The sequence below is a fragment of the Helicoverpa zea genome, chromosome 15, assembly GCF_022581195.2.
Source record: "Helicoverpa zea isolate HzStark_Cry1AcR chromosome 15, ilHelZeax1.1, whole genome shotgun sequence".
Classification (NCBI taxonomy): Eukaryota; Metazoa; Arthropoda; class Insecta; order Lepidoptera; family Noctuidae; genus Helicoverpa; species Helicoverpa zea.
The window spans coordinates 7,600,919-7,625,687 of NC_061466.1; the positions used below are offsets into that span (position 1 = coordinate 7,600,919).

A 24,769-nucleotide genomic window follows, 5' to 3' on the forward strand; every position below is an offset into this window, starting at 1 on the left:
GAAATAGGTTAGAATAGGTTTTGAAGGTGTTGGTCTCATTTTTGCGTAAGTTTACTATACTTTTTTCATGTTTTATTGCATGTATTATTTATATATACCCACAATATTTTTCGTAGAAGATGATGTACAAAGGCGAACTAAACCCAGACTAGGGTTTTCTTATATCAAACCTAATAGTAATGCTTCATTTGTCTTCAACATAATCTCATAGCCAACCGTGTAGTATTTACTTAAAGTCCAACTATGTACAATTTATCGATATATCGACATAAGGACGTTCCTGCCCCAGTAGTTGATTTTTGCAAAAATCTTACGCAAAAATGAAGCAACACCCATAAAAATAAAGATAAAATTTTGTTGAGTGTGCCTATCCGTGACAAAAATTTTGAAGGCACACTACACTAGCGCCAATTAGAGTTCTCTTTTCAATTTTAAATCGATACCAATTTTTAATTGAAATTGCCAATTGTTTTTCGCCCTAATCTGCTGTGTAGTGAGATAAGTAATTACCATTACATCTTTATGTCGTCTCTCCGAAGTGGCTATTTCTGCCAGTAATGTGCGAGCGTCGATCACGGCTTGGAAAACTCGTAAACTCTCGCCGTCACTCGCCACGAAACATGCCGACGGCGAATTTGATAGGTTGCCGAGTGTTGTGCTGAGGAAAAAGAAGGAAAAAATAAGTGTCTGATCATCAATAAAAAATGTAGGATGTGTAGTTTTAGTCACGTATTCAGCAAACCTTCCTACTATAATGCAAGACGGATAATAAAGGCATTTGAGAGTCGATAAAATCAGTTTTATTGTGTCGTCGTATTTGTGGTGATCCCGTTCACTGTTTGTTAAAATTATATACTTACCTAGGCAATAAAGTAGGCAGCCAGGCCACATTACTAAAGGCGGACAGATGAGGTGAATTAACTCTCGCCAGTTCGGACACCCCGCCCGACTTGCCGAGCGGGCCCACACATTCTACGCGCCACATTATTAGTTCCGAACATAATCCGCCCGCGGCAGCATCATCGTCGTACTTGTGGTGGTCGCGTTCACTATCTGGATAATAAAATTCAATAGTTAGTTACAGCCTTTTTATCGTCCCATTGCTGGACACAGGCCTCCTCTCACGGAGAAGGATTGAGCGTTAATCACCACGCTTGCTCAATGCGGGTTGGTGATTAAATTATGTTGGTGAATAGAACCCAATATTATGTATTAAATAATTTGTTACACCCAAAGTATCTCGGTATATATTTTTTTGCATTAATCGGCCCAGATTTTAAATTAGTAACAAGTCACTAAATAAGCAGACTAAATTCTTAATAGCTATTGTTTCCTTTTTAATTAAAGACAAGTTGATAGTAGTACACCTATTTATATAGTGCACAAATATTTCATGAGTGCAAAAGCTCAAGGTTTCATAAGACCTGGTATAGAACAGAATATCACTTTCAAACTAAATCATCAGTAAACTTACCAGATATGTTATGATGACTTGTAGTAAGAAGTAGAGGTAATACTGGATGGCATGTAATATCGTTTACTCTAAACCTATGGCCTGAAGCTCTCGAAGCGTGGCCTATTGATAGCACCTGTAAGAACAAAAGATAACAATCTTGAAACATGTCCATCAACAATGCAATATTTCAATCTGTTATATAGACTCTATGGTAAGATGAAAATTAGACGACTTTTAGCCCTAACTACCTTAGTATAGGACTCAAAATGGTTTCTCAGCAAAGTCGCCCATTATAAAAGCTGAGCATATACATTTAGTTTCTATTCCTCACCTGTGAAAACTTGGACTTATCATCGAAGGTCAACTGCCACAGGTTCAAGGTGCCGTTAGTATGGTTTGTGACCATAGATATGACGGGCGCCGAGTCTAACACGTCGCCTTCTTGATTCTCCCCCAAATCTTCAGTGGCTACACTTGTTTTGCGTTGCATTTCATTGTTATTTTCTTCTCTATTACCTGTTTGACAGAATTAAGATATCTAGTATAGTTTACGGTACAGATTAGATTTGAAAAATACTGTTTCATAATAATACGTTGATGTCAAATTATAAACTTTCTTTGATCGAGAGTGCTTTGCGAGATGTTCGTGTTGGTTTTAATGCTAACTAGCTTCGCTAAAAGACGTAACTGCTATGTGTAAGTGTTATTCTGATGTATACGCAACATTACTGAACAGTTTCATCAAAATTTATTCAGTAGAATGTGCGTAAATGAGAAATAAACATCTATACACACAAGCTTTCGCGTTTATAACATTAATTAAATAAAACCTTACCATTTTCCTGATTCTCATTTTGTTCTTCGCCTTGAGGCCATTCAGCTTCTTCTTTTTCTTCCTGTACACTTGCCAGTGGCGTCGTCACTGCTTCTGGAGGCTGCGGTCCCACTGTTATAAACAATTGCATATACATAGTTGCAAAGTTAGTTTTTTTTTTTTATTAATCACATAAAGACGTAATAAGAAGTGAGAGATACTAGAGAGAGAGAGGTAGAGAGTAAAGAAAATTTTATAAATTCACACAATTATTATGTTGAAACATTAATAACTACATAAGACATATTAAAGGTTTTGTAAAGCACTTTTAAATATTGACTTCTTATTTAATTTTTTCAATTTTAAATCCAACACAAAAAACCGAAAAGAGGCTTCATTTTAAGTGTTTTTTTTTTCACCAAATTCATGTAGTATACTTACTTGGCATAACCGGCTTAGTCCTATGTCGTACATACAGCGGCTGTGCGGCGGCATGGTACAAAGCGGCCGGGGTACACATAGTGGTGGCGTCTCCTAGTGGGAACGCCGATGGTATTCGCGCTGAGAACGATACTTGTGCTTGTCGGATCGCACCCGCTTGTAGCTCGTCTAGCCATTCGCAAACCCTGGTGAAGAAAGTCGATAGTTTTTAGTAAAGCCAATTGTGGTAAAAAAAAACCTTATTTATTAAGAAAGTTCGAGAAATTAATGCCTAGAGTATGTCACACGTTCAAAATAATGAGTATGCAATACATAGTATGAATGTTATAGGCAAATGGACATTTTTGTTAAGTACAAAAAATGCGTGTAGCGTTGTACCTCTTTGACTTACTCGAACTTCCTGACCAACACTTATCAGGACAGGAGATTACATAGAAAACATTATAGGTCTTCAATTCCTGCCTTGTACATAGATTGGGGTAGCATCCAGTAGCCAGAAATCCTTACATACGCCATAAAGCAGTGGAGAAACAAATCAATACATATTAAGACTGACTTGTTCCATTTAACACAAGACAAATTTCCTTAAAATTAACTCACCATATAAGAAAGCTGCCATCAACAGGGTGTATAGAGAACAACAGATCGGGACTCTGATGCCAGTCCCGCAGTAACGACTCGATCTTAGCGTCCAGCGAGTCGGGCAGATGTGTGCACGTGACGTCTGTGGCTATCGAGTTTATAGACGTCGTGTTCGACAGGCTCGGGTGACTGTGGTTGCCGCTACCTGTGTTATTTGATAAACGTTAAAAAAACATCCAAATTGAGAACCTCCTCCTTTTTTTAGGAGTTCGGTTGTTTTTTTTATTGCAGTTTTATAAATAGAAGGGAGAATATAGGTAAAGGGGTTGATAGAAAACCACATGCTTGGGTAAATGTATCTCAAACTGCTGGTAACATTTCTATACGTGCTAAAATGTTGGTATCCAGCTAAATATGATTTAATTGTCCATTGTTTTATTTCGGTTAATTATTGCCTTTAAAATTGACGATTGTTTTGTTACATAGCATACTTTATGTCTGTTCCTACTTCTTCCCGGTTAATTGAAAATCTTAGGTATGTTTGGGCCCAAATCTGCGAGGACCATACAGTGGGCTCTTATTTGATGGAGATGGAAACGTATATAAAACCTGTCTACTTTTGAAGCATGCAGCAATTTTATAAAGTTACCTGGTTGTTCATCACTATTGCTGTTATCCTCGGATTGCATTTTAGTTAAATGTTGACTTGGACGTCTATGTCCTATATGGCAGCGTGAAATAAAGTTAGCAATAGGCATATAAATAAGCGAGCTTAACATTACAATTATATTAGAAAGCAGATTATATTGGTAGTAATGATTATAATAGAAATATATGTATCTTAATGGCGATTACATGGTTTACAATAATACACTTTACGATGTATGGTCTAAGGCATGTAATTACTTAATTACTTTTAACAGCACATTGAATAACAAAAAGCTACATGGCACAACTTGAAGGCGTTTTTTCAATAGTTGTTAGTTTTCGAAAGTAATGTAACTGTCAAACAAAATTCACTTTTACGTCTCTAAAAATAAGGTTGATTATATTTTTTTTCTATAAACGATACTACGAAAGAAATACACTCACTTTCATGCTCTCCGTCAGGATGTGCTGTGTGATCTGAACCTGATCCACCTTCGTCTGTTTCTTCTTTGTCTAATATCTAAGAAAATAAACAGTACATTGAGTCACTAATAAACTTTTCAGTCATTGGAATATTTAATTATTGCAACAAACGGTTTGCCCAGGCAAACTGATTGAGGAGCTCAGATAAGCAGTCGCTCCATGCCAAACACTGGTACTCAGCTTCATGCCGTTAGACTGGAAGCCGACCCAAACATAATTGGAAAGAGGTTAGGCAGATGAAATCCTGGGCACTCATTTCTTTAACACCAAAGTGTAATGTCTGGATTGTTTTTTATCTGGCAACCCAGAACAGTAAAATTTGTGATAGTTTTCAAGTCGATCTTACAATATTTCTTGTAATCTCGCAGCCTAGTCCACTTACTTTTTTGGTAAGATCGTGCAATATAGCCTCGGCTTGGCTCGTGAAGTGCATCTCCTTGTTGTGCAACCAGTGCAGTATGAAGCGCCCGCCGCCGGCCAGTGAGGGGACCAGAGGAATATCCGTCTCCGCGTTTATTGAAGCTGCCAGGTGGAAGTGGAGACCTGAGGGGTTTGGTAAGGGTAAATGAGATTTTTGAGAATGTAAAAGCTTTCCTTTGTTATACCATATATTTGGCAGAAGACAAAAAAAAACATGTTGGTACCTTTATTTACTTATTTAATACTTACTTACTTACTTTTTGCACATTTTGTACAATGGCGACTTAACGCTTTAGGCGATTTTATCCCAGTCTAGTTCAGTCAGTCTTTACATTTTCTCTTACGTATACTCTTAAATGAAAATGTGTAAAAATACTTTTGATTAAAATAATCCTTCGAATGAGTCATATAACATTTAGGATAAATTAATTTGCCATAAAGTTCAATTTTACATATATCAAATAACGGAAAAATAAGATCTCGGTGATAATATGAGGATTATGGTGCCATCACGTTGGAACAAGTTATAACAACCTTATTATTAAGAGTATTATATTAGCCATAACATTTATATGGCCCATAAAATTAAGTTTCTCTATATTGCCGCCAGTAAACAACTTTAATATAACTCCTGCGCGCATATTAGATTTTACTATAAATTAAATAGTGAGAATAATCCGCTGTGATATTTCGATTACTTATTATAGTATACTAAGAATATCGTATACTTACGTATTTCTGTTGTTTAGCATAAATAGTTATTTTTTTATTGGAAACTTAATTAATAGATAAACCGCCGATAAGCCTAACAGCCAGTTTCTTCATTAAAAGTAAAAGCCAAAGTATATAATGTCATAAAGTAAAAGTAACGGTCAAACGAAAAAAAAACGAATTTGACCGTTACTTTTACTGACATTTGATGAAGAAACTGGCTGTAAATGATTAAAATATCACTTATTAAACTACAAAAAACATGATGGAGTTCTTACCACCAGTATAAGAAGTAGCATGATAAGGATTGTGGAAATCGTGGGCGCTGTACGTTGAAGGTAAAGTGGGGATGGGGGCGCCCGGCTGTTTGGATGACTGCGCCGTTCGTCTTATGTGGAAACATGTTCTGGAACAAACATCATTAATGATAGATATTTTGTACTTCATGATCCCGGCTAAAATTAGACCTACCCATGTATGCACTGGGTACGTATACTCAAGTAATTATAATTGTTCAGGGCAAGGTAATTACGCGAATGTAATAGAGACAGGAATACTTTCGGAATTCTTTCTCTCCTGTGTATATTTTCAATCACCTAATGTACATATTTTATTTGCATTCCATTCATTACGGTATCACAAGTTAACCTAATATTAGAGGTGACTTCGCAAGTTGGGATGACCACGGTTATTCTGCATATCGTCATGGCACAATTGAGATAGATTCAAGAGTTACGACAGATAAAATATGCCAAAATAGCCTTTATTTCAAAGAAACGTTAATGGAATTTAGTACAGTAAATTCTTGAGAAATGTCGGTATGCATTTACACAAGTATTATTGTATAATTTAAAAATGTTAACGTAAATTATGCTCATATTGCGTGTTGCACTGAAATCGTTCATGCGATGCGATCATAAATGTCTGTTAGCACGTGAATCATAAAAGAAAGTTTACAGTCAAGGCTGCTTAGATAATAAGAGATTATGTTCAAACATTTTTGTTGATGCAAAGGCACGTATTAGAATCATTGCAAGTCTGTTGTCACATGTTGACCCACACCACTGACAAAGATCCTTGCGTGTTTGTAAAGACATTTTCACGATGCATTTTTTGTTGTTTAGGTTCAAAAAATCGTCTTTTTACAAGCTTTTATTTAACTTATAATTTATGTATTTGGGTGGAATTTTACAATTCAATTTTTTACAAGTAAAAATATAATCGTCGAAAAAATCAGCCCTAATTTATATTTCTTCTAGTCCGTATATTCGTGACTGACGAACATGACCATGGTGTCTAGCCACCATTGTTTTCCAGGCCACCCGATTCTGACAGCTGCACTAACAGATGTATTCAGTTGAACCACATAAAAACGATACTTACTTCATATGCTTCAAGCGCTGCATAAACCGATGCTTGTGTCGGTGCGTGGCCCTCTGGCGGCGCGGCGGGGAGCGCGAGTGTGACGTCACGCAGCCGCCCCCCCACTCGTCTTCGGGGAGTAACGTCTCCGCCCACACGCGACAGATGTTGTCCACGCATGATGTTACTAGGACGTTGCCGACGCTACCCCTGTACAGAAAATATAGTCAAAAAGGGTATACGCTCTATCGAGAAAGTTCCAGAAAAATATCAATAATGAACAAAAATTCGAATTTGGAATCATTAACAAATCATCCATTCCCGATACTTTCTTGACATAATGTATGTTAAATGTTGTGCATGAAAAATTTAACTAGAAATGAAGCTAAATGTGCCTTGTTTGACATATTATTTCAATAGATGTATCGTGTTACAAAATGAACTTTATTTACATACAAATATGGTTGACATTCTATTATAAGAGAATGTATTTTCTTTTTTAGTAGCAAAGTACCATAGTTTGACTAGTATAGTCTGTTACTTGAACTATGAAAGTAGTATCTAATTATAAAATTTCGTCACTGTCCTTCAAATACTCGTTTGAGATAAGTAACTAGAACTTACTTGGGCATATATTTGCTAGTTTTACGCCATGACAGATGTGTGACAGCGCGAGGATGGGCTACATAGATGAACGTGTAGTTCAACTCGGGCGCAGAGTGATCGTTGTGGGTCTGGACGAGCACTGCAACAAACAAAATATTATAGATTTAGTATTAGTTAACCTAATTTAAGAATACTAGGATAGGTTCTATGGACTTCAGAGATACTTCCTGGTCTGATACATTCAATCAATTTAGGTCATCCCTACTTCATATTATAAATGCGAAAGTAATAATTCTGACTTGTCTGCTTGTCCCGGCTTCAGACCAAAACTATTGAACTTGAAGACCTGAGAATGGAGGTAGGCTACTTGTCCCTTGGGCCGAGGAAGGAAGTGCTAGGAACATTTAATAGTAAATAAGTATGTATAATGTATATCATATTGCACAACATGCCCTCGTACCAACTACAAACGTGATTCAACCTTTCAACACTTTACGATCTAAACAAGCACCTTATTGGTTATGTCAATTTTACTACAAACATACATACATACATCATTGTATAATCTATTGTTCGTGTGTAATAGAAAATGATGTCACTAACATTTTCCCGTCAATGATTGCTGTGACAATTATCGCGTCATTTCAATGTCATATGCTCGGAGGAAGGAAAGATGAGCAGAGATTCCATAAGGCACATAGGTCAGGACTTGTTCTAGGTCAAACACGTGCGTAGGTATATAGGCATGATCAAAATGAGCATTTACTAGTGAACATACGAGACGTTAGGGGTCTTTGAGACATCTGTCAAAGATTTTTGATATAACAAAATGGGCGGGTTCCAAAGAAAGCGTATGAGTCGCCAGTAACATTGTTCGTCCGCCGAAAACCCACATTTTGGCGCGCTACATTTTTACGATATTATACGATATGACATCTCCGCTCGTCATTTTTAAACATATGATATTCAACCAAACGTTGTATAAATTAGTTCTACAAATTAAGTGAGATACCTACCGTTATGGCTATCTATAGATATCATCTTGATTTATCTTATATATCTTCGATATGAATTTATTAATAGATACTGAATACTGATTAGACTTCTCACAAATGTCATATGGAGTTAATAATAATATCTCTTATCAAACCAGGTGTTCTGGAACTCACCTTTCAACTTTAAAATAAAACTAAATACCATCTACCAACATCAAAATATATTAGCATTTATTAAAATAGATAAACACTTATTATAAAACCTGTTATCTTTTAAATATTAGCCGAACAACTAAATCAGCATGTGTTTAAAGTGTTAGACCTGCTTTGATACCCTGAAACATGCTTATATCTGACCTGATTCGAAAAAGGGAAGTAGTGACATAGTGAGTAGGTAATAATTTTACTTAAATAAAAATTAAATTTTTACGGACTTTATTGAAAGTTTCCGAAAATAATTTAGTACATTCCATTTAATTTCAATGTCATTTGATATTACAAGTTGTAGGTATAAACTAGTTCTTATAAAATAGGTGAGATGCCTTTGTTATGGCTATTTGTAGATATTAGCTTGATTTAACTTGCCCATCTTTATGAGTCATTTAATTACAGATACCGAATATTAATTGAGCTTTTCATGAAGGTCACATGGATTTCATAACAAACTATGCCTAAGAAATCGGATTCTATGTTACAAATTGCACATTCTCAATTCTCAAAACGTTAAAAAAGACATAAGAAGAATAGCTTTTGCTCAATATTTATCAATGTTATTATTTAGAACTCGTTAGCAGATATTTCCTCTAATTACATATAATTTTTTACAAAGCTGAATTTACTCATCCAAAACTAGTTTGTCTCTTATCAGTCAGGTGTTATAGAGCTCACCTTTCAACTTTAAAATAATACTAAATACCATCTACCAACATCAAAATATATTAGCATTTATTACAATAGATAAACACTTATTATAAAACCTGTTATCTTTTAAATAAAACCATGTTTATTCGTTGAACAACCAAATCAGCATGTGTTTAAAAGTGTTAGATCCGATGGGACTTTGATACCTACAAGCTAATATTTAACCTAATTTAATTAATAGTATTTTTGAATTTTTCGAGATTTGGTTATTTTAGGTTTATGGCAGTTGCTTGATACTTATTTTATTGAGCTACGGAATTGATAACTTAGCAAGGTCATTCCGAGTAGTTTTCCAGTTTCCCAGATTTGTTTTTTGTTGTCTATTCCTATTAGTTCCTCTTTAATTTAATTATGTACTTACCTTTATTCTGGTACCAGATCTTGACAAGCCTGTCGTTGATGCCAGATGTGGCGAAAAGGACGCCGTCCGGGGAAAACGCGAGGTGGTGTGCTGGCGTGGCTGTGTGACATTGCCAAACGCATATCCACCCCTAGGACAAATACAAATTATAGTTAATAACTTGAAAAATTGTTATACGAATTAATCAGGTTCAATTAAGAATTTTTAAATAAGAAAAGTAATGTGATTTTTAAGTGATATATAAGCGCAATGGTATCCCAGAAGTTAGGACATACTCATATTTTACTAGGAATGTTTAAAAGTCACTGTTTATATTCGTCTATATCTATATTCGTTTTCAAACCACCACACCAATTAATTACAAATCACACAAATCAATTAGTGATATGAAACTAATGTGAAACACGTGGGCGATAAAATATAACTAAGTAGATATAACATTAACTATACTTATATACAGAAATCGGTCAATGCTTCTAAGCACGTTTATAAGATAGTACAATATAAATAGGTGAGATCAAAATTCTAGTAACGTTTTAATGTCTCACGTAAGAGCCACAGAAATATTGCGGTCACTGAAACGAGAACATTAAAGTGGAACGCAAACAAGTCTTTGCGAAGTTTACAATGCAGAACACGTCTCTACAACTCATTAATAAATGTGTATCTAGTTTATTTTCTGCTAAACTGGAATACTTGATGTTTTAATTAAAAGGGAACATTGATGAATTTAGTTTTGTTACCAAAAGTTTTATCTGCATAATTTTTTAATAGAACAAATGATATACGAGTTAAATCAGTATAAAATCACTGTAATATAAAATAATGCTAGTTTAATTGATCATTGTATTCACACTAAACATAGAACAGACCATAATAGATAAACAAAACAATGATAAGAGCGGACGGCGGAGTATATTGTTGTATGTTTATCTTATCAGCGTATCAGAATCTACGTTGTACTCACGGGCTCGTCTTCCTCGGCCTGCTTCGGCTTTTCATCCTTGTCACCACCTATCTGGAATGTCACTCCTGAACTCGCTGGAAATAAAACAACAACTACTTTACACCTATTTGTTATTAAGTTTTTTACAGCAGTCTTAAGTCATCACTAATCTAACGCAACAGATGTTCGATTAAATATCATTATCAACCAAGATAAACGGAATCGAATTCGTATCGGTTAATGATTTAATGATTGATGAGTGTAAATAAAGCCCCTCGAAATATAATACCGACACGCCCCTGCATGCAAACGTATAAAGGCAATTAAAGTACTTGCAAGCGAAAATGTTATAAATTAGTTTCGTTTCCGACTCAACAACCAGAAAATTATAACGTAGCGTGTTTAATTTGCTAAGTCAAAATCGTTATTTTGCCGCAATCCGCATTAGCATTGAACGCTTGCTATTACTAGGTAAATGCAGATCGTTGACATAAAATATTTGAGACTAGAGATAATTTAAATCACAATATCTGATTTACTGATAAAGATATGTGAACAATGATAATACAACTTGAAAACAGAATAAACCTCTTGAATAGATAAGTGTAAGAGAACAATATCTTACGTTGGCTATCATCTTGATAGAGCGACGCTTGGTGCCATAATTGCAGTAACTTGCCGCCTGTTAGCAGTCGGGTACCCTCGAGATTCCATGACAGCGCAGTGATCGGTCCATCCGCCACCAACTTGCCGGTCTGCACCCACCGGTACTCCAGGCCCTGAACAGTCACATGTCGCGACCAATTGAATAATCAATCTGAGTACGAATACAGTTTTATGTCATAGATTGGCCAATTGCATTCATATGGTCAATTGGCACTTCGCCATCGGCAATCGTCGCAGTTCAAAGAACTATTATGTAAGAAACATCTCAAAACCTCCTATTTCATTCGACAAATGCCTGTCTCTGATCTCAATGACGTAATTCTAGGCGTCATTAAGTACGGTTGAACAGAATTCGCCGTTAATCTAGAAAGTCATTTTGATAAATCAGTCTTATATTAGCATTTTACGAGACACGAAAAGTATTTGAGGTTGCATAATGTGACATTTATGCATATTAATTGAAGTGCGTCCAAACGGCCTTGGCAGCGACCTCGGGAATCTTAATGCCCAATTGAGTCGAATTACGTATGTCATCGTCAATATCATTTAAATAGAATACTCGCAGAGAACGTTGTGTATTGTAAAAGGGCAGTAATCCTTATGAAGATTATTATTTACCAGACTGTGATAATTCAACAACATCAATTAAAATGTCACATGAACTCATTGTTAGTACTTAGTGTGCTATTATAAACAATGATAATATAGTACATGGATGAGAATACATAGTACAAGTTTTATTTAGTCATCCTTTTTGATGTTCTTCTCCATTTAGATAGCACTACTTTATGTGTATTTAAATATGCTATTGCTTCGTAGCATTACACATTACATGTTTCATTTCTGGCAATAAATAATTTCACTTTATCTACACTCAAATATTGTTTCATATCAAACCTGTCCAGTTTAAATGTTATTGTAAATATCTGTGTGATAACAAAACTGACTACAAGCCACCATAATTCATCTTAATCTAACATCTTTTATCATATTAATCAATTTTGCTGTAAAATTATCAGGATTTACACAAGGAATTTGTGCACTTTTATCTAATACATCCTATTTCATATATCCTTTTTAAAAATAAATTAAAGTTTCTGAAAAATTGGAGTGTATTCGGTTATTTACTTACATGCAGAAATATTTATATCATTGAAGATAAGTCAAGTTTATCAAGATATCTTATATGAAGAGCATAAACAAAAGTATACTACTGTATACTACTGCTATGGTTTCAATAAATTCCAGTTGGAACTATTTTCTATTGATTTTGTATTTTTTCTATACTTTATCACAAATACATATTTAGAATCTTAGGTAGTTGGGATAATTACTTTAGATTCATACTAGAGCAAAAAGAAAACAATACTCACATGAGTGGTAGCAGCGGTGTGTATAAGTGGTGTTGGTTCAAATATGCATACTTCTGCTCCGTATGATGCGGCAATCTTTCCTGTATCAGTGCTGCAGTCTAACGAGCCAATGCGGACATAACCATGGATAGCTCCCGGGATTATCTGCACTCTTTCAAAGTTGGAGGCCAAGATCACTATGTTACATCCCGCTGCGTATGCCTATGGAAATAATAACAATATACAGTACATAATTATAATAATGTTGGATTCAATAAAAACAGAAATTACTTCAGTGTACTCAAATAACAGTGTATTACAGTCTCAGATATTATTCACTATAGAAGGACAATTGAAAGTGACATTAACTTTGCCTTTGTATTTTTTTTCTCTGCTGTGTATTACGCCATGATATAAAAAGTCATGCTTTATTGACATGAAGAACAAGTATAATTCTAATCTAAAAATGGATTCTGTATGAGTATTTAAACAAAACACGAAAATAACAAATGTGTAGTGGTAAGTGGTTGACTCAATAATAAATTAATTAATCAGTAATCATGATAGTTTATAATTAAATAGCAATGTGTTATAATTTAATGTTATGACTGGAGATAAATTGAATAGCTAGGTAGTGACCTCTGAAGGCTTTGCATTATTATGGTTCTAAATAAGGTTTGCCTTAAAGATTACATAAGGTATTTTTAAGTACCTATACATACACACAAATATCAATAGAATTTTGTAAAAAAATATTTGTATTGTAATACTATGTGTACAATATGTTGTTCAATATTAATTTTAGCACCTCATAAATATTTACTTAGCAGATTATGATAGTGTGCTGTAAATGGAAAGATTTTCATGCCTGATATTCATTTAAAAACAAGGTGAGGACACTAGTAATAAAGCATTAACTCTACAATTATCAGTTTCCTTTAGTTTATTGTTATTTAAATATCTTTAGATGACTGATGCAAATTAGCATTCAAGGAAACTCATCCTATTTGTATGTACCTCTGTAACTAATGCTGAGTAATGAGGTAGAATCCATTGACAAACAATAGAAGATAATAGTATTTAGTGACCAAACGAAAATGTTATGCTCAAACTAGGCTAAATTAGATTTTCCTGTTAGGAACATCACATCTCAATTACCACTTTAGGTGCACAGGATTCTTAGTCACGAGACTTGTCCGTCAGCAATAATACGGATGGTAATCGTAGTACTTACTGTGAAAGGTATTCCTTCAACAGATCCAACAGCAAAACATTGATCTCCTGAATTACAGGCACCACTTAATACTTGGTGACAGTTCATAATGAACTAATAAAACAAAAAATTCTTCGCTAGATGGATCCCAGATAACCACTGGCCACTGGCATGCTTTTATTAAAGTAATACATAATTAACAAAAGAAATAAATATACTAAACATCTCAAGATCTAATTATTTTTTTAATAATTATTACGAATATTTCTCTGACACCTCACATCGAACGTGAGAGAATGACGTAGAGAAAGAAAGAGATAAAAAATATTGAGTACGTTCAGATACATGTACGTGATAATTCCGAATCAATATTCTCAAATGCGTTTTGAGAAAATACAAACCGATATGATTAAAAATTATATACACTTTTATAAAAATTAAAACACCAAATAAGATGCAACTGAAAAAATAATTCGTGAAGTTCAATGCTGAAAAATTATTTTCATATCAACTAATTATGAAATATGGTTTGCGAACAAACCTTACACATATGGTTAAGTCTTGCCAGTAGAAAATACGTATGATAATTAATCTGGAAATCAGCTTTTGAAAGTTTAGGAACTCAAGAGTTTAATATGATGACCTTATTATTAATTTTCTTCAGCCTTACCATAATTTATTACAATTTTACTAAAAAAATAGTGGCCTATTGATGTTGACAGATGAACGGTTGACATTTGAAGTACCGACTGACTGACAACTTTGACGTTACTTCCTATCCTACAGCTAGAAGTATGAATGCCAACGCTTAATCGTTGAATGAGCTGTTTTTTTGTGTATTGATTTGTGTAAAAGAATCAAGGACGCGTAGGATTACAATTTACTTGAAGGACATTATTTCAAATAGGCAGTGATTCATTATAATTCTGAAAATTGTGCGCCGCGAATTTGAGGTGAAGAAGTCAACATTACAGGTAAGTCGCATAACACCAACAAATCAATAATTATTTGAAGTTACTCCGTACTGTGGGACAGTTTTACTGTATGAGATATGATTTTCGATTGCCGAATGTATGGTTTGATAGGTCTTGTTTAGTCTTTGGAGTTTTGAACACGAATCAATTGTGTTACACATTTAACATAATGAGTATAAATGAAAGATAATGATTCGTAGTATCAACTGTTGGAGACCCAACGTGGTGCGCGGAGGCGTTTAGCTAGTTACCTACCAGTCAGGAAGCACCCATCGATATGTTAGCAATTGCTGAATACCAGACATTTATTTGTCACAGTAACATTGTATAAACAAGTCTAAACAAACCACTGCATTGTACCCATTCAGTTAACATAGAAATAGTGACTGTAGTTTTGCTCATATTGTGTTTTAATTGTGCCAGAATTGTAGTAATTTTTTTACTCTCTTATAATTATTTCAGGTGGAACACATAATTTATTGTTTACTAATTCACCAAAAATAAATGGTGTATACCAACATGACTAATTTATTATACAATCTTAAATCAAAGATTATTTAAAACCATGACTACCTATAACAATTAACAATCTCAATTATTTATTATATATGCTATGCTATATAAATCAAATACATTATAATAAATTTCATTTGCTATATCAGTTTGTTATTGGTATATGCAACAATACGTCACTTTCCTCCGTTCCCCACCATCATTACCATCTGAATGAAGTTTTATTTTCGACCAGACACTTGTTCCTAATTGAAGCTAATAACTCGCTGAACAAATTTAATTTACTATGAACCTCCACAATTGACTTTGAACCTTAAAACTCAAGAGCAGCTGAGAGTTTTAGAGGATATTTGTTTGAGCTTCTACATTATAGGTGTGCTATGTGTGTGATGCTGATGTCATACATTATTTTTCTCCAACATCTGCTGAGGTAATTGAGATAAAACTGGAAGGTCTCATAACTTACAGTGTAATCATTTAATGCCCCCCAGCCCCAAAATATGAATAGAGTTTAAAATCTTAAAAAGTTTTACAAAGTATAATTTAATTTTTCAATATTTAAGTTCTTAATGTATCAAAATAAGTTCAATAGGCAAAAATAACATTATCAATAGTACTATCAAACAAACATGTGATAATGAAGTAAAACAAAGCAAATGTAATGTTCAATTCAGTAATGACATGCTATCATTCTGTAAATGAGGTTTGTAAACTTGATAATGCTATGACTTGATATTTCCAAACAAACCTTAGCACAAAGATTTTGCAAATGTATGCTATATTTTGGTTTAGTTTCAGTAAATTATTAAACAATTTGGCTTCACTTTGTTTACTGCTTGTTGTGACCCGAAAATTCGGCGCGCGCGATGTTATTATCCTGTCATTTGGGTTAGCAAAATGTTATGCTAATAATATCGAATGAATGAAACTAAACTCTATCTCTCAATCGTCAATAGAAGTACATAGTGCCGCATTTGTAGACAATGTAGATCCCCCGACGCGACGGTTTCATATGCGGCCTTCGCGTAGGCGAAAGACGATTTAGGGATTATGCAGTGGGTGTTTACGGTCTCAAAGATAGCAAGCCCACACTTACCAGTAATGCCTTCAGGCGTGAACCTAACGAAATAATCATGTGGCGAATATAAATCTACAAAACAAGAAAAACGCGACTCGAGATATGAGAAACGACTTTGTTGATCTAGATATTACTACGCTGTTTTTAAAGTTCCTAAATTACATTCGCTGGGACTGACTGCAAATAATGCAGAAATAAAAAATCCGCCCACTTCGTTTCAGCAACTGCAACATTAGTGATAATTGTGATAAAGCACTTCTGGCACTCAGCGGTCGGGTAGATTAGCGTACGTAGCCGGGTTTTAGGTAATACATATTCATTCATGCCTTATTACTTAAAATACATTTCAGCTTTAAACTAACAAGCAAGGAAAAGTACTTAATTGAGTAGTCACGATTTTGTACACTGCCCAAATTCGATCAAAATCGTTTCTGAACCGTGAAAACGTTACGGACATTTGGTCTTACTTTCGCTTTACAGATGATCCATACTTCGACAGAGCCCTACCCATCTTTCTGACTCCTAGTTCAAAGGGGAAATTATTAATACAGTAGTTTACAATATGGGGCTAGTCTGTTCATTAAACCAAGATAGTGTAATTGCTTTGCCGATAACGGATACTCTGTTCACCCCAATGTATAATACAGTTACGTTTAGACTGTTCGAGTAACACAAAGAACAGTCTCAGACCATCTCAGTAAGTAGGAAATCAATCCTTTAATTCTCGGCCTTAGAGAGATGGACGAAAAATTACAGATACTATGTGCAGGAAGAAGAAATGAGCGTTGAGTGTCGTAACGCATACGTTCTTGTGAAACAATTTTTTCTATGAGTCACATAGGATTGCCTTCAAGTACGATTAGATATTACCCATATATGTATTCAATACTATCGTTAGATATGACTTAAAGATAACATTGGAATCTTTATATCTATGAATCGATTACCATTTTGATGAGGAAACTTTGCTTAGAATAATAGTTCCGTGATATCTTAACGCAGTTACACCTAATAGAATCAAGTAACAATTTTTTTATTGCCTTACTCATACATGTGTATGTATATTCAATTCATACTACCGATTACTGATTATAAGAATATTTTTAGTTATTAAATTGTCGGAATACCTATGTTCAAACCGTTAAACTGCGTGCGTGAGTACAGTAAGTAAAAATTGAGGACTTTTGACCAATGTCCAATGTCGCAAAAATCAATATGAATGTCCTCAGAATAGCACCTCATCCCGCATAGGTTGGCCAAGTTTGTAAATTAACCAATAGTTGCAGAGTGCACTTAGAGACTGCCGACGACGCGGGGGTCCATCTATTTTAGTAACGCTCCCCCAGTACGCTAGTCCCTCTCAATTAGTGCCTTGACTTTTCACAGAGAAGCTTTTAAAAAATAACACGAACGTTTTTGTCTACTAATAATTTGTTTTGCTTCCAACGGCTTTTTTATCTTTGTTGACCATATGAGCCGTTTAATGAGGTCGTAAACCTCATAATTGTTTGTATTGAAACTGATGACGGGAAGTGGGAGCAATTATTCCCAACAAATGCGCCAGTATTTAGTGTTTGTCCGAAAGAAATGGCAGAACGTCCCCCGAGTGCTAATGAAGCTGTTTAATCCGGTTCATGCTTCCAGTTTAATATTTGCAATGTTTCCTGCGTAAAATACACTTGATAAACTTCATTTAACCAAGTTAGTTGCGTGCGATAATATCAATAGGTATGTTATTATCACGGTGTAAAAAGTTAATCTCATTGCCTTGACTTTATTGTTAAACAACTGAAATATCAAAACGTAAATAATTTGTCACGCAAGTTAAATTAGGTTCCTGGATTTAGTTAAATAGTACCGGTGTGTACTTACAGATATACCTTATTATAAAATTTTGGTTTTACGAAACTCGTCCGAGTCGGTAACTGTGAAAGCTAAAAGGAATTCCTTCTTTTTTAAATGCAGTTCGTCCACCAAAGGTCTCCTTTGAATTGCAAGGACTCTCGGTGCATCTTCTGATTTTTAATCAAAACCGATATCTTTAGGGAGGTTCGCTTAAAATGTCGTAACGACCCCCGTATTTCAACTCTCCGTGAAAGGAATTTTCTTCAGACGCGAGCTGAAGCAGAAATTCTGTTAAATGACTGAAATTTTTAGAACGCTTTTAAAGTATGTAATGGTAAAATGGCTAACATAGTATCGAAGTACTCTTTGGAGTAGACTTGAAGTCACGCAGGATATTAGCATTTATTTTGGGCATCTATCACATGCCATTGAGTTCATCTAGCTATCAAAGGTTAAGGTTTCGGCCTAATTTGTCAATTGGTCCAATACGAATGAATTTGCTTAAACGGAATAAACGTTAATCATTCGGAGGATTGAATTACATCCACAATAAGGGAACTGGTTAAATAAAATCTGTTTAACTTTATTTGTTCTATTACACCCCGGCTGTGTACGTTACTGGATGTACCAATAAAACGTTTATTGGCCTAACGCTCTTAACTATATGAGAAAGTTGAAAGGTCAGATGGGAGCACATCTTGCTCGTTTACCCGATCTTTCGCTGGTTAGCTCTTATCTCAAATACATTTTTAGTTTGCGCACTGTTCACGGTTTTTGTTGGCGTTTTATTATCTTATCATTACGGCATGTTTGCTTTGTGTGCTGCTGTCTGAAAATACATTATATGTAGGTATAGCAAGATGCGTACCTAATGACAGTAGCGCATGTCGCTAATTTCGATTCATTACCACTTAGAACAAGTCCTAAATCATTGTATTTATCCGGGTGTAGTAAAACCGTTTTATTACGTTATCAACATTTTGTGATATAGCATATCAATAACTAAAGACGGCGATAAAATAGAAAGCTCGATTACATGCATATTTTGAATGGGAGCTCGTAACGATTGTTATGTGGATATAATAGGCCTAGTATATACTCGTATATACTTACTTATATACTGTGTAACATAAGACATTCAAGAGGTTAATAATGTAAGGCGTAGGCGGTACACGTCTGTTATGCCACAGGTCACACGAATCGATGGACAGCTCATTACTGAAAATTCAAAACGACACGCTGTGATGTCACGAACATACGTCCGTGTAGATGAGACCTTTAAGTAGCGATGATATAGGTGTCAGTTACGGGTTCCTAAGGTTTAAATAGTGAAGTGATAATCTTGAAATTAACTTAAGTACCTATGAGAGAAGTTCACATAAAAATGTATGTAGGTAACATATGCAGGTCATGTATTTTTAGCTAGACTTTTTCCTTAGCAATAAAAGTTATGAGTAAAATTAATGTTGAATCTTAAAACTATACATACATTAAATTAACAATAACCTTCAATAAAAACGTTAGTACCGCATTGCGGGTGAGCCAAATCTTGCCTTATCTTAGTTGGACTGAAAGTAACCGTAGGTTAGGTAACGAAACTATTTTCAGATACTGAGATACGAACCATCTGATTTAAATTTAATCCGGGTAACGAAATCTATGACGTGACGTCATGAACCTTAATGAAGGTTCAAACTAATTGGACCGGCAGAACTATGAGCTGTGGAATTAATTAATATCAAATAATAATATAGTTCGCGTAATACAATATTGTTTTCATAGCGAATAACGCCAAACGCTAATAATACATGCATCATGTTATTTATCAACAGATATGTTCCGCTGGAATGTAACCAGATCTTCGCACAGATAAAACATGTTTCCGTGTTTGGATGGCACACGTCACAAAGTAACCCTCCGATTTTCCCACTAAGTAGGTATTCATCTCGTGTAAAGGATCCCATGATACCCTTCCTATTACACGACATCTATTTCTAAGAGGTCTAATGGTTTACGTTTTCGTGATAAATTGGCCAGGTCTACAGGGCACTGATTCTTGTACCTACGTTACTTTTACGAGATTTTGTTACGGTCTCTTTATTTGGAGGTTTTCCGAATTCAATTCACTTGAACAAGGTCAATTTGAGGGTTTGCAGATCTTTCCGATTCGGTGTTTGGGCGCTCGCCAGAATAATCACCTGCGAAACGTGAAATAAAAATGTAGAGCAAGCGACGACATAGATCAAACGCGAGAATTTTTTTAAATGAATTTGTGTGTGGGGCTAAAAGCAAGTTATTTGGGTGCATATACTTTTTTACTTTCAACATGGACATATTACTAATCAACTACATAGTTTTATGTTCATGAAAAAATCTATACTAATATTATAAAGCTGAAGAGTTTGTTTGTTTGTTTGAACGCGCTAATCTCAGGAACTACTGGTCCGATTTGAAAATTTCTTTCAGTGTTAGATAGCCCATTTATCGAGGAAGGCTATAGGCTACTTTTTATCCCGGTACGGGAAGTAGTTCCCACGGGATGCGGATGAAACCGTTGGCAGAAGCTAGTAATAAATATATTTTAAACATCACCTGGTCCACAGTATATGTATAATTATTTAGATGCAAATGCACTGCAAATAATGTATTGTGCTGGAAAGTCGGAGGAAATTGTAGTATGAGTAACACCACTATTTACTTTCTCTAGCTATTAACCGAGTGTCTCACTTTTACCTTCTTGCGCTTTATAATACAGCTTAAAGAAAAAATATACTTACTTTAATAAAAGAAAGTATTGAATTATGGATTGTAATGTATGACTTGGGCAAAGAAAATAATGTATTTTTTATCAAGTTTGGAGCGCAAGTTCTACTGTCGTAAATAGTAACACTACCCCAATTTCTCAATCAAAGCATTTTCTTATTCAAGTACCTCTACTTGGATTACATGTTAGTACAGTTAGATAGGAAAGGGCTCTCTTACTAACCTATTTAAATGTTTTTACATTTGTTACATTATTACATTACACAATACCACGGCCATAAATATTTTTTGGTGAAGTGGTAACATTTCAGCTTCCGGGATGTTACTGAAATTGTCTGAGAAATATACTTAGGTCCTTAACTTCTATTAAGTCTAAGCTCATTGGTCTAAACTTCTACATAAAGCACATAACTGACCCGGAATTACCCTAAACGTGTTAGGCCAAGTTACTTGGCCGCTAATGTGATTGGTTTATTATTTTTGCTTATGTACATGTTGTTGACCTACTTGGCCCTCTCTCTGGCTCTGCAGAGGAATATGACGGCAGACAGACTGGCGCCCCGAGACGTTGAACCACCAGATAATGGCATCTCGCCCACACAGCTTTCCCGGCAAAAGGCCTGTGTTCAACGCCCTAAGACGTCCTTGAGTTGAGCCTTTGATTTGTGAAAAGGAGGTATTGAATATTGTATGTACAAATGGAGGTATTATTTTTGGAACTTAATCTGTTGAATGTTACTTTGTACGTATTGGGTAGTAGTCATTTCTAGAACTATCTTTAAACATTTGAAATACTAGGTGGATTTGCTACCTCTTTTCACATTATACAGAAAATTTCAGAGTGATGATGACTCGTTTATTTGATTCAATATTATCTGGTGAAAAATCCCATCCAGAAATTGTGAAACCGGGGCCCTTAATATTCGAAATCAAATAACAGAATTAAACCTTTTAATGGGATGGCGTCATAATAGCTTTAAAATGGATGGAGATGATGGCGGGTAGGGGTGAGAGGTAGAGGAACCCGCGATGGTTCGCGACCCACATTTCCGAACGGTTCTTTATATGTTCGCGCCCCTGACACATTGACTTACATTTGAAACGTTCGACCTGTTTAAAATTCTACAGGCTCACCAGCAGATGGCTTACGTTTTATCGTAATGATGCTCGTTATAGAAATGGAAGTCTATAAATGGAAGCTGTGATTTGTAATAAAAATCTAGTATTTCTATTATAGAAATAGATACTTGATTGGATTATTAGGTTCATGCCCATATTTCAGAAGTCATAGAATCGCAAAATTATATGTGCAGAAATAATATCCAAAGTGGCCATAAAAATTAATGTAATAAAAATACAATCGTCAGAACCTCTTCAGTTGGGGCCTCTCGGAATTTTCCAAATTCATGAAAAAGTTTAAATGGAGTTTTCCTATCTTGTTTAAAGCGTGAAATACGTTTAAGGTTTTCCTTGTCTGACTTAGCTATAATAAAAAGAATGTTTCTAGTAACATATGTGCCATAGCAGGGATCGAATGGGTTTACGTGTAAAAACTGTTACAGACAGCCAATTGGATCTTGGAAAGAGCACAAAAAACATCAATATTTTTTGTTACTGGTAGTTGCCTAGCAAATCGTTTTGTTAGGGATTGCCTTAATGGCTTTGAGCTTATTTGAAAAACTCGGTGTTTTTTTTATACATTTAGATGGTATGATGTATTTTGGTGGTATTAACAGGGATGTTTCTAATATTGTTGAAATTATTTGAGTGGAATAAAGCTCAGCCCAATGTCTGGTGTCGTCATCGGCTGGTGGCGGTGGATGCGCGCGCAACCGCTTCGATCCAACCAGCCAGACATTTGAATGAAAAGAGATCGGTCACTCACTGAGCGTGTGGCGTCACGTGCGCGTCTGCCTTGGTCACTGTGATCTAATTATAATTGTCGTAATATACACTGACAATATCAGCACTCATACTATATTCAACACGTGCAATAAGTTGCATGAACATATAAATAAACTCGAAATAGGTTTTTTTCTACTTGAAATAGATCACACATGCACATTTTTATTTAGATAGCAAATACTAGACATACATATTTTCATACTTTTCGGAATAAATGGGGTTTCCGAATTCCATAAAGCCCAAGCCTGTAACGTTTACCATGTCACCAATATTGGGTCACGTAACAAAATCAGGCACATATTGCAGGATTTTTGCTTGCCCAAGCTGCCCCCTGCTTCGTGTTCCCGGAATTGAATAATCATGCTAAATAAACTTGGATGAATAAAGCAAAGGTAGAGAATCAATGTTCCCTCATTATCTAAGTGTTGGACAAAGCATTGTTCACGATTTTTTATCATAATTATTGGACACGCGATAAAACATTACGTTTTTGTGTCAACGAGTCGTTAATACACAAAGTCGTGAGAAGTACACTTTTGGAAGACACTGAACACATTATGTATAGAATTTTAGATTCTGTAACAGAGGAGATGCAGTTTCAATATTGCATTCTGAAAACGTTTCAAAGAACACAGAGCCCCAGTTATCTTTTATGAGATTGCCGTCATGCACGTCTTCTAGACTTGTAATGGCTTCCTGTACTAACCAATATAGTTTTCTAAAAACAACTGCATGTGTATCGGCAGGTTTTTACAATAAACGGTTGATAGAAATAGACTTTATTACGATATCAATAAAGTCGCTAACAACAGTGAAATTAAACACATTACCGCATCAATGGGACTTGTTTTTTCACAGCCTTGAAGGTGCGAGGGTTCAACCTATTTAAAAGGGAATAATACCGAACACGCGAAGAATAAACATTACCAACATTAACATTTACTTAAACACAGTTTAGTTTACCCGTAACTTTCCGTAGATCTTGTTAATGAAACTTCTAAGCACTATGTATAAAATATTCCCAAACTGTTCTCGAAATATCTTAGACTTAGCAAGTTTGCTTTAAGGAATTTTCTAGCTTGTTATTAGAATTTTAACCTTCTAATTCAAACCCAGTATAGTTATTGCACATTTATGAAAAATTGGGTCTGTTTTATTTTCATTTGTTAGCTACATAAATTGTGTCTTATTTATAGAAATTGGCTTGGAATATGGCTTGGTAAAAATATCTTATCACTTTGAAATAAAACAGTATTATTTTATCTAGCTCCTCGATCTTCATCATAAGTCTATCATTAGACTACATTGTTCTTGAAGGTTAATATTAAAAGTGATGAGAGCTCGACTCTGCCAGACGTGTTTGAATGACAGCATGAAAATGACTCGTGACGTGTTATCACGCTGTGTATTTATAACCTAAATGTCGCTCTCGTTACAAATCGCAGATTAGAAATAAAATACTTTGATGAGAATAATAGGTACGCTGACCTTTGCGAGCATTTAAAAGGCTCATTTGATAACAAAATGGTCGTCACCTTTAAGTCCGTCAGTCAAAAAATTAATAGGCAGCTTGTTCTTAGCGAAAGATTTTTTTGTACACGGAAAAAGATAACATTTTTGTAGTTCTTATCGACAAGGAAGAAACAGTCAAGTAGGGCATGGTGCGATACTCAATTGGCCTATTCTATCGAAATTAATCTAGAAATATAAATAA

The 24,769-nt window shown here is 35.0% G+C and overlaps 2 protein-coding genes across 15 annotated transcripts in view; one reads left to right on the forward strand and one right to left on the reverse strand.

The window, feature by feature from the left end:
- The window catches only part of LOC124637173 (dmX-like protein 2), a 63,105-nt gene extending 48,827 nt beyond the window's left edge, over positions 1-14,278 (reverse strand). For 5 of the 7 annotated variants that reach the window (XM_047173530.1, XM_047173531.1, XM_047173526.1 and 2 more), the window contains exons 1-17: positions 13,999-14,278; positions 12,786-12,986; positions 11,372-11,525; positions 10,768-10,841; positions 9,801-9,930; positions 7,542-7,662; positions 6,939-7,127; positions 5,834-5,961; positions 4,807-4,967; positions 4,386-4,461; positions 3,312-3,498; positions 2,712-2,896; positions 2,292-2,402; positions 1,788-1,972; positions 1,475-1,589; positions 861-1,053; positions 511-658 (exon numbers count right to left, since the gene is read on the reverse strand). In XM_047173530.1, coding sequence (XP_047029486.1) covers positions 511-658; positions 861-1,053; positions 1,475-1,589; positions 1,788-1,972; positions 2,292-2,402; positions 2,712-2,896; positions 3,312-3,498; positions 4,386-4,461; positions 4,807-4,967; positions 5,834-5,961; positions 6,939-7,127; positions 7,542-7,662; positions 9,801-9,930; positions 10,768-10,841; positions 11,372-11,525; positions 12,786-12,986; positions 13,999-14,085 — 2,445 coding nt within the window. In that variant the 5' untranslated portion in view covers positions 14,086-14,278. The remainder of the gene's footprint in view (positions 1-510; positions 659-860; positions 1,054-1,474; positions 1,590-1,787; positions 1,973-2,291; positions 2,403-2,711; positions 2,897-3,311; positions 3,499-4,385; positions 4,462-4,806; positions 4,968-5,833; positions 5,962-6,938; positions 7,128-7,541; positions 7,663-9,800; positions 9,931-10,767; positions 10,842-11,371; positions 11,526-12,785; positions 12,987-13,998) is intronic. The other 2 variants (XM_047173532.1, XM_047173528.1) reach the window with 1 other exon arrangement.
- Positions 14,279-14,737: 459 nt separating this feature from the next.
- The window catches only part of LOC124636887 (endophilin-A), a 49,900-nt gene continuing 39,868 nt past the window's right edge, over positions 14,738-24,769 (forward strand). For 4 of the 8 annotated variants that reach the window (XM_047173138.1, XM_047173145.1, XM_047173146.1 and 1 more), the window contains exon 1: positions 14,738-14,951. The gene's annotated coding sequence lies outside the window, so the exon portion shown is untranslated. The remainder of the gene's footprint in view (positions 14,952-24,769) is intronic. The other 4 variants (XM_047173140.1, XM_047173139.1, XM_047173142.1 and 1 more) reach the window with 1 other exon arrangement.